The sequence below is a fragment of the Phlebotomus argentipes genome, unplaced genomic scaffold (genome assembly GCF_947086385.1).
Source record: "Phlebotomus argentipes unplaced genomic scaffold, Phlebotomus argentipes genome assembly scaffold_4, whole genome shotgun sequence".
NCBI lineage: Eukaryota > Metazoa > Arthropoda > Insecta > Diptera > Psychodidae > Phlebotomus > Phlebotomus argentipes.
The window spans coordinates 2,961,758-2,972,275 of NW_026776174.1; the positions used below are offsets into that span (position 1 = coordinate 2,961,758).

At 29.7% G+C, this 10,518-nt stretch overlaps 1 protein-coding gene across 8 annotated transcripts in view; it reads left to right on the plus strand.

Moving 5' to 3' along the window:
- The window catches only part of LOC132257542 (sodium/potassium-transporting ATPase subunit alpha), a 39,645-nt gene extending 29,482 nt beyond the window's left edge, over positions 1-10,163 (plus strand). For 6 of the 8 annotated variants that reach the window (XM_059754500.1, XM_059754497.1, XM_059754504.1 and 3 more), the window contains 3 exons: positions 6,939-7,113; positions 7,202-7,434; positions 7,570-10,163. In XM_059754500.1, the coding sequence (XP_059610483.1) occupies positions 6,939-7,113; positions 7,202-7,434; positions 7,570-7,690 (529 nt within the window). In that variant the 3' untranslated portion in view covers positions 7,691-10,163. Of the gene's footprint in view, positions 1-1,008; positions 1,104-4,580; positions 4,676-6,938; positions 7,114-7,201; positions 7,435-7,569 lie in introns of all 8 variants that reach the window. The other 2 variants (XM_059754499.1, XM_059754498.1) reach the window with 2 other exon arrangements.
- The last annotated feature ends 355 nt before the right edge of the window (positions 10,164-10,518 follow it).

The following is a 10,518-nucleotide window of genomic DNA, read 5'->3' on the forward strand; positions in this document are numbered from 1 at the left end:
AAAAGGTTTTAACAAAGCAAATAATTGACTTTAACACCTGGAAATTTCTTTAAGAAAAAAATTTATTAATCAAATAATGAGAAGAAATCGGTTTGAATTGTGTGCTTTGATAGCGAAAAAAATGACATAGTTTTTCTAGATAGTTGTGTTTACTAATCAAATGGGTGAATATTCATTGAAGCTTTAAGAGTGGGAAATGCAAGGCAAGAAAAAACGCTATAACAAAATAACTAAAAACAACAGCAATCATCTATGAATTTAACTTTTAAGTGTGAACATTTTGACGAGAGTCATCATTAAGTAATCCAAATAATATCATTGCTAGATGTTGTGAGTAAGGATGAAAGAGCAAGTTAACCTTAGGATTTATGAGACTAAACTTGGAAGAAAAAAAAATAGGGAAAACACGAAAACACATTGCAATGTTTTTCTCAGGAGAAAGACGACAAAACACACAGATTCAGACACTTTTCATCTAAAACAATTTACACACAAGAGCGTCGAGAAAAGTGGACAAGAAATGAAGAAATTCGTTTGTTATATTTTTCTATTTCCCACTTAATTTAATTTAATCCACGGAAAACATTTCTTTTGGCCTCCCCCTCTAGAATGAATAATATCATATCATTGATCACAAGAAAGGATATTTATCTTTTGAGTATCTCCCATTTGTCATGGTATATTATTTTAAATTTAAGATATTGCACGATGATAAGTATATCATATCCCTCATTGTCACTCATATTTTGGTACATGAAAGATCATTTATCTTAGGTAAGGAACAATCGAAAGTCATGAGATGGTTATTTCCCTCTTTCTCTCCCTCCTGATCATTTTTCTCCCTGAAATCCGTCCATGAATTCCACCGACAAAAGAGAAATCATTCATCAGATATCTTAGTTTTATTTCTATATATGATTTGAAGAGCAATTTGTTTTTATTTATCAAAAAAAAATATCATTGATGATGTGTAAACTAAAATGTGAGCGTGATGTTGTGTCAATATAGGTCCCAGCTATTTCGTTAGCATATGAGGAAGCCGAATCTGATATTATGAAAAGACAACCGAGGAATCCCTTCACCGACAAGCTGGTGAATGAGAGGTAAAGAATGCCCTATACAGAACACACAAAAGACAGCCAATGAAAAAAAAAAACGCAAAAAGTTGAAAATGTTGCAATTTTGTGCTACATTTTGGAAAGAGTATAATTTAGAAAGCAAACAAAAACCAGTCAAGAAATTGCAATCAAATTTGATAACTTCTCTATCTCTTTATTTAACCTTCCTATTTTATTTATATTTTCTATCTGTGGATGAAGCAAGAGTGCAAATATTTAGTTTTTCTTATATTGTTTTTACTTTCTATCTTTTTTTTTGTACCATTGATTGTACAGAAGATGTAAAGTTTTGGTTATGTTATCTTCTGTTTTATATTCTCTTTTACTTTCTTATACTTTTCCTGTATACGCGATGGTCTGCGGTCGACGTTGTTTAGTGTGATATGCTATTTCTTTTCTCTCTTCAAGCTTTTAATATTTTCAATACATTTCTTTCTTTTACAATTATTTGTTTCTTCGTGTGTAAAAAAAAATGAATACTTGTACAGCGTCAAGAGTTTTTTGTAAAAATGTTTTGTTCATATTATGCTTTGAACTTCTTTATATTTTCTGAAATTCTGTCTGCAAATGAGTGTTGTGATAAACGTAACGTAACGTAAATCAAATTTTAGGTCATTGTGATGAAGCATTCGCAAAGTTTTCGAAGACAAATGATTATAAAAAGAATGGTGTATTATGAAAATATTATTTGTGTGCAAACTTTCAATCTCTATCTTTCAGTTTAGCCATTAATAAATCTTTAGTTTAGAAGAGCAACAGTATTAATTGGCACAATTCTATTTGGATTGATATTATATAAAAATATCTGAAAAAAATCTATTGGCCTTTGGTATTTTGTTTGAAAGCAGACGAATTGTTGTTTCAAAGAGAAAGAATTAAACTTACCTTAATTTGTTGGATGATTCAAAGTGAGGTTAAATGTGAAATATTCGGCTGTTATTTCTTCAAAATATCACTAGCTCCATTTTTACTCCTTTCTATTATTATTATTTTTAGTTATAAGCAAAACATCTATCTCTAAATCTCTGTCTTTTCTATTTTCCTCTCTATCTGTCTATCTAATAGTTGACTAAGTGGTTTTCTTCCTTGAGAATTTGAATACAAACAGTCTTAGAAGTAAACTGAAACAAGAACGAAAAGTTTTGTAGATTACTTTTTATAATTTTCATTTAAGTCCAGTGAAGAGTGTGTTATTCTTTTTATTTTTGTAATTTTCGAACAAAATGTGAGAATATTTGTAGTCATAAATCTATGTGTCTATAACTATAAAAAAAAAGTCTCCCAACTCGGCCAAACCAAAATGCTGCAAGAACTTCACAAGCTAACTTCACGATAATAACATTTTCACGACATATTTTTTTATTCTTTTCCCACTCTAATCAAATGACACGCTACAGACTTTTCACATTAATTGGATGTGTTCTTTTTCCCAACAAAATTAAACACATTTATCCGTAACTGCAACGAGAAACGCATTTTCTATACTCACATTTTATAAATTCATTTTTACATTGATATACATAATTTCCTAAATTGCCTTAGAAGGTAAGTGCCATTTTCGACGATTTTCTACTTTATCTCTCTCTCTCTCTCTCTTTCGTACAATGGTATCATCAAATGCAGTTGAAAAGTACAAAATCTGTATTTTTTATAATTAAATTTGATATATTTATTCTAATATGTTTACATCGCAGTTTATGAAACACATCTTCTCATTAACTCATTGATACATCCTCCTGAAAACATTTTTAGACATTGTCCTTTATATTTTTTTATTGGTTGTGCCTCAATCACTGAAGTTGGTTCACTTTAAAATTGATTTTTCTCTTCAATAAATATTAGCAACACTGGTGGAAAAGCAGGAATTGCATCACGAAGTTATCTAGTTAAAGTTTCATCGAGTTTTCATTTTAGGCATTTCTTAAATGTGTTACTAGAAAATTTCCTGATTCTATTCCTGAATTAGTGTCTAATCTATTGAGTGCCAACATTGAATCACAACTTTAAAGAGTCACAAATAATTTTTTCACATAAATCATTTTGATGAATCTATTAGAGATTCTAGTTAGATTTTCCCTATAGTCTATTTATTTAAATTTGTTTCTCCCCTCTTATATTTAGTGGTGAAGTTACGAAAGATGATTAAAGAAGAAGACATAACAGTAAAACACAACATTTTTTCTAACTAGATCACTTTCCGTAGTTGACTTTTGGTTTTCTGAATGACGAATTTCTTTTAGAATAATCTCTGTTTCTCAGGGAAACTCGTTTTCTGGGATGCTAGAGTCCCAAACCTGAAGATGCAAATGAAGATGAAAACTGACGAAAGTACAATGAAGAAATTACATTACTATAATAGTGGTAGAATTGTACAAAATAGCAGAGTTGTGAAGATGATAAATTACGGAAAATTTACATTAATGCACATGAAATATGCAATGAAAACAATATATATTGATACAAAAATTGAGGATTTGTAAAGTTTTATGTACAAAAAAAATTGTGAAATATTGGCTTGTAAATTTTGCGTAAAAATTCGTTGCTTATTTATTTATTAGTTAATGTAAATTTTTTAATTTTTGCGTTTACAATTTAACGATTCAATCATCATGATAATAAATAGTTAATGAATAAGATTATACACAAAAAAGAAGCACATTTCTCGAGAGAAAACAAAAGAAAAAAATGAAACAATACGAGTAAGAAAAAAAAAAAGAATGGGGAGGAAAAATAAGGAGGAAAAACAAGATTGTGTATGGGACTTTGCGGATTTTGCTATGCATTTAGATATTCTAGTTCTTAATTGGTAGTTTAATACTTCTTTAACATCTATAACTGATTTCTAGTAAGATAATGGTAAATGTCTTGTCTACAAATTTCTTTTACGTCAATTTGCTTTTTCAGTGATCATCCACAAAGTGTGATTTGGAACTTTTTTGTAATAAGAATATTATCATCACCAAAATATCATTTCACCCATTTTTTGGCTAATGCGTCAATATATTTCTTTTAAGTTTGTCTGTTTATTCCAATTTTAAAAATTTTGCCGAGTTTTGAATTACAATCAGAATTTCAAGAATGGATATTTATATATATATATTTTTTTTTAATTTGTTTGGTTCAGAGACTGATTACTTTTACTAATCTCTGTGACTTTCGTTGTTTTTTTTCCAAATTAAAAGACAAAAAAAAATTTTTGTAACATTTTTGAGTGAGTTTACGTATGAGAAAAGCTCAACTGAGATCTTCAAAACAATGCAATTTATTTCCATTGCCAATTTTTTATCTAATCTCTCCTCTCTCACTTCTCATAAATGACTAAATAGTAAGAAATGATAACAGAAAAAAAAATCCAAAGGATCATTGATTTTGTCTCATCTGTAACACTATGCTTTCTTCTCTTCTTCTCTTTCTCTGTTTGTATTTTTAACCCGCTGAACTTTAATGTTGATAATTGCAAAGGTGCCGGCCATTTCATTAGCTTACGAAGCGCCCGAGAGTGACATTATGAAAAGGCAACCCAGAGATCCGTACCGCGACAACTTGGTCAATCGCAGGTCAGAATTTTGTCCTCGGGATCTGGTGGTAGTTGTGCCTTTTATTGAACCAATGAACAGAACAATTTTTTCCATATATATATCTTTGTTTTATGAAATATTCGTTCCTAATAATTTTCGTTTCATATATTGAAAAGAACAAAAAAGAAAAAATTGAAATTTTATATGAGATGAAATGAAAAAGGTTTTAATTCAAAGGAAAATGACTTTAGAAGAGATATTTTTTTTGGAAAATTTTCTTTTGCCGCCTAGTTTGATTTTGAGTTGTCCCAAAGCTTTTGAGAGGTTTGGTTTTTTTTTTCATTCGTGAAATATTAGACGGACCAATTGACAAAATACTTCCGGATTTTGTTTTTGTGAATGAAATAAAGTCATTTTCAATTGGTTTTTTTGTTATGTATTTTTGTCGTAAACTCAGTTTCCCACATATATATATATATACGTATATATGAATATTACAAAACTTATTGAGTCGTTTGGGTTTTAAATTAGAAATTTCAACTCACAAAATCTGTACAAAACACACACAATTGGCAAATCTGAACGATTCGATTGGTTTAATATGTTTAATTTGTCTTGTTTTCATTGTGTCCCATTGGTTATCTCCACTCGTATATAATTTGATTTGTTGGATAAAGTACAAAATTTCAATGTTGTAAAATTTTTCAATATACTCACCTTTACACCCTTATTGATTGCCCGAAAGTCTTTTCTTGGAAGGAACATGAAAATTCTTAACTATAAATGTGCTTTTACTGTTTTTCCCTATCTTTGTTCGTTTTTTATTTCATTTTCTTTTCCTTTTCGAGACTAAATACCGCAATTATTTCATAAATATATCCGTTTACAACTGCAATATCGTTCAAGAAGAGTTATTGAAAGAGCAAAAACCGTTATATTGACAATGGGAATGGTTGTTGCGTCTTCACCCCTGCAATTTCCAAAAACAATTTTCAATTTCTTTTAATATTATTTCTGAGCAGTAGAGAGTTAGTATTGTAGTGGATCATCATAGGAATTCTGATGCTGGCAAAATGAGATTTTTTCGTAGAGAAAATCTGGCTTTAAATGTATTTTCGGAACTGTTTTGGTTTTAGAGTATTTTTTTTAAAGAAAATTCTGATGTTTCGTAAAGCAAATAAAACTTTTTAGATGTTTCTTCATTGTAATTTTCTATCATAGACAGAAAATAAATAAATTTGATAGAATATATTTCTCTCAAGATGTTTGCTCTTGTTCAAATACGATAACAAACGATTTTAGAAGAAAATACCGTGTGATATGATGGAAAATTATGTGTTGTGAGAGAAATGTATTCATCAATTTTCGAAGGTTACGAAATTACTGTGCTTTTTAGTCTGTAAATGATGTGCCAGTCTCTCTTATGGTATATGATTGTTAAGTTTCTTGTACAAAGTCCAAAGGAAATCTACACTAAAATGCTTATACCTTAAAAATCTTGTCACATTATGATGAAAAAACAAAAATGGAAATCTACCTAAAACTTTTTCTAAAGAGTGTTAAAGCGATTGTTGTGTCACACTTTTCTATACATGAATCAATATGTAATTTAATGACAAAATTAGTTGAGAAAATGAACACATGCACGACATTCTGAAACACACACACTTTACATACAATTTCTTTTCACATTCCACACGAACACCATCACATATTATTCCCTAAAAAGAAAAGAATTTATATTTTTTGACACTAATTGAGAGTAATTTAAAACAGAAGCATTTAATCAAGCTAATTAAATTAATACCATAGAAGAAAATATATGAGTATGAAAGAAGGTAAACTGTTGGGAAAGAGCAACTGAGAGAATCGTAAGTTTTTACCATGTAAAAATAAGCTTCTTGGTCATGTTTTTTCTGTATATTGCTTGGCAATGGCTTTTAAAAGAATCTTAATGTATGTATATATATATTTTGTAAATAATATCCCTGTTAATTTACTTATTTACTCACGGAAAAAATAATCAATTTGATTGCATGCTTAACTTGTAACATAATTCCATAATTAATTCACATGAATTTATTTGTGAACTCTAAATTGGAGTATAAAATTGGTACAAAATATGAAGTGTTAAAAAGGAAAGAGAAAAAAAAATAATTGATGAAATATGACACAAATAAATTCAACTTTTTGTAATTATATAACATTTGAGAATATCTCAATGAAATGGTGTAAAAATGAGATTTTCTGTGGAGAGTCAAGTGACAGTATTGTAATATGATGCAAATCTCGTCAAATCTAGGTTGATCTCAATGGCATACGGTCAAATTGGTATGATTCAGGCAGCTGCTGGATTCTTCGTGTACTTTGTGATCATGGCTGAGAATGGATTCTTGCCGCAGAAATTGTTTGGCATCCGAAAGATGTGGGATTCGAAGGCTGTCAATGATTTGACTGATTCCTATGGTCAAGAATGGGTGAGTTTTCTTTTTCCTTTTGCAGTTGCGTGCAAATTGTGTGGCATGATTTTATGTTCTCTTACTCTTGTTTTTTTTTATCGTACAGACCTATCGCGATCGCAAGACACTCGAGTTCACATGCCATACAGCTTTCTTCGTGTCCATCGTGGTGGTGCAATGGGCTGATTTGATCATCTGCAAGACCCGCCGCAATTCAATCGTGCATCAGGGAATGCGCAATTGGGCCCTCAACTTTGGCCTCGTGTTCGAGACGGCACTCGCCGCCTTCCTGTCATACTGCCCGGGAATGGATAAGGGTCTCCGAATGTTCCCACTCAAGTAAGTCACGCAACGCAGTTTCATCTGCCACTTTGTACCAAGAACGTGTGTTGGCAAATATCAAGAAGAACGGAAGAAGAGAAAGAAGATGGAGATTCTTGAGACTATGTTCTAACACTATTGCTCTGCTTGCAGATTCGTGTGGTGGCTTCCAGCTCTGCCCTTCATGTTGGCCATCTTCATTTACGATGAGACGCGTCGATTCTACTTGCGTCGCAATCCTGGCGGCTGGTTGGAGCAGGAAACTTACTATTAAAGAAATTAGCAGTTGCTACACATTCGAAGCAAAAGAGAAAAAGTGGAGGAAAAAAAAGAGATGCAAAAGCTATTAGTGAAAAAAAAGAAACGATTACTTTCTCATCTTTCTGTTAAAATACAAAAGAAGAAAAAAAGAAACTTAAGCGTGAAGAGCAAATGAAAACACACAACACAACAAGAAGACACACCATCAGAAATGCTGTTTTCAACTTTGGTTTTCGCGAAAGCCTCATTTTCAACACTCTATATAGAAAGATTGAATGGAAAGTAAATAATATAATTGAAGTGAGAAGAAGAGTTATATTAGAAAGAGATAAAAAAAATGATAAGAAGCAAGCAAGAAATTCAGATTTAAATTATAGATTTAAAGTAAAAGAAGAAGAAAAAAATGGCGGTAAGGAGATGAAATTTAAGGCAGCAAAATTTTAGTTCGTCAATACTACAATCCTTTTTCTCATATTATATATATATTTTTATTAAAGACAAGAGAGAAGTTGAGATATGCAAAATGATAATAATAACTGGAGAAATATGGCAAGTTGTAATTGTATAGAGTTGTAGAAATTGATTTTCGTGCAAGAGGATCATCAGAAGCCAACCACCGTGAAGAATATTTAATTGTGAATGAGGGAAAGATGAAAACAACAGAGAATATTGGTTAAAAAAAAAGAAAAAGTTGTTTCTTGCATGAAATGCAAGGAAGAAAATCTGTAATGCAATTGAGAAAGAAAAATCATTTATTTTATAGTAATTATTTATTGAAAGCATGATAAAATTTACTCTGAAAGTGAAAAAAAGGATAAATATCGCAAAAAGACAGGATTATCTTTTTTTGGGATAAAATGTTTTCTTCTGTTCATCCTCATTGATTTTTGTCTTATTTTTTATTGTCATATAACCCTATATTATTGAATAAAAAGAAATGGTGAAATTGAATTATTATTTTACACTCTTTATCTCATATTCTCTTCAGTGTCTGTAAATTTTTCGGGAGGTATTTAGTAACATTCTTCACGAATTGTCAACAATTTCAAATTCCCACTCATTTTTTTGGAATGAAGTTCCGGGACAGGCACTCAAATTAGAGAATGGATAGCGTGAAATGCAGATTGAAGAAAACATGATACAAATCATAAGGATACAAAAATACTGCCTGATCGTTGTTGTTTAATTATTATGATTAATATTTCATTTTTTAATGCTAATTGTTAAGATTGTAAATTTCTTTTCTGTGTTTATTCCCACTTTTTTTTAGGAATATAAAAAAATAATTGCGATAACAGACATTTCTCAAAATTTTTCTCGACACACAAAGAGAGTGGATAAAATAAATTTAATTTAATTTTTTTTGTCAAAATCGGTGAGAAAGCTTATAGAGTGTAATAGTAGTAAAAATTTTATGAATTAAATTGTGTTGTTGCTGACGAGAAAGTCCTATTGAAGCAGTAAATAGGCGAAAGGAATAATGTCTTTTTTTTTAGTATAAGTGATGAGGAAAATGACAAAGTACATCTTATAAATTGGCCTGATTTCAATGTAAATTAAAAAAAGAACTAAAACGTACATGCTGTTAAGTGAATGTGAAGAGATAATTAGGCAGTCACAAGACATGTTCTTCGTTTTTCAAATTCTCTATTGACAAGCATTATTAATTTTTTTTTTCATTTCGTAAATGTGTTTTTTCTTTGTTTTAAGAAAAAGGTGTTCAATCAAGAGTTCCACAAGATCAACTTGGGATCTCTTGTGAAAGTTTTCTTTTCAGTTATCAGTTCGTCATATGCGGAGCGCGGCACACAGAAAGAACTATATAGTATTATATTTAAAGAAAAGAAAATAGAATTTTTGATGAATAAAACGAGATGAAAAAAGAAAACAATTTTATTGAGATCAGCCGGACTTCAAGAAAAATTGAATAAATATAATTATGTTACTATTAATTATGTTTAATATTATAATGAATAAGTGAGAAAAAGAAAGGAATTAAATAGAACTGTATTTTTGTTTGCAAAGAATTATTAATTATAGAGAGAATAATGATGAAAAAAGAGAGAATAATAATTATAAAAAATGATGAAAAATATATATAGAGGTGAGGACAAAAAAAACATTTTTAAAATGGAGAAAAAATCTAGTAGATATTAAAATTAATAATTATTAGATTTAAAAAAAAATGGAAATGAAGGAAATTTGAAGATGAGAAACAAATAATTCTATTATTATTACATTAAAGAAAAAAAAGAAGAGAAACAAAACAGATGAAACCATGATGGAATAGAACACGAGATAGGCTTACTGCCGATATGAAATTTAAGAAAGAAATAAAAACAGTCGTATGTGAACGTTTTAATGTGAAGTGGAAAAGTATAAAATCACATCCGTAGAAGGCACAAGGTGTAAGAAGAGAGAAATAATAATAAATTGTATTTAGGCCTAGGACCTAAGCTAAATAATGATGAAGAAAAAAAAAACAAGATGAAACCTATATATACAGCTATATAAATGAAATATTAAATAATTTAATGAGAAGTAAATAATAAATTAAAAACATAAAAATTGCGCTTCAGCCATCTTTTAGACAATTTTCACATGTGACAACAATGAGAACACACCTCAAAAGATACACAAACACGCGTCAAGTGATGAGAATGTCAAGAGCTGTTTTAGATTCAAGAGATGACAAATGCGAGAATAATTTCAGACATTTAATTGCAATTTTGTTTGTTTGCTTCAGAGATTCACAAAATTCACATAAGAAAACACACGAGAATAGTTGTTTGACATATTTTCCTCGTCAGAAGAATATAAAAAAAAATTTAAAGAAAAAGT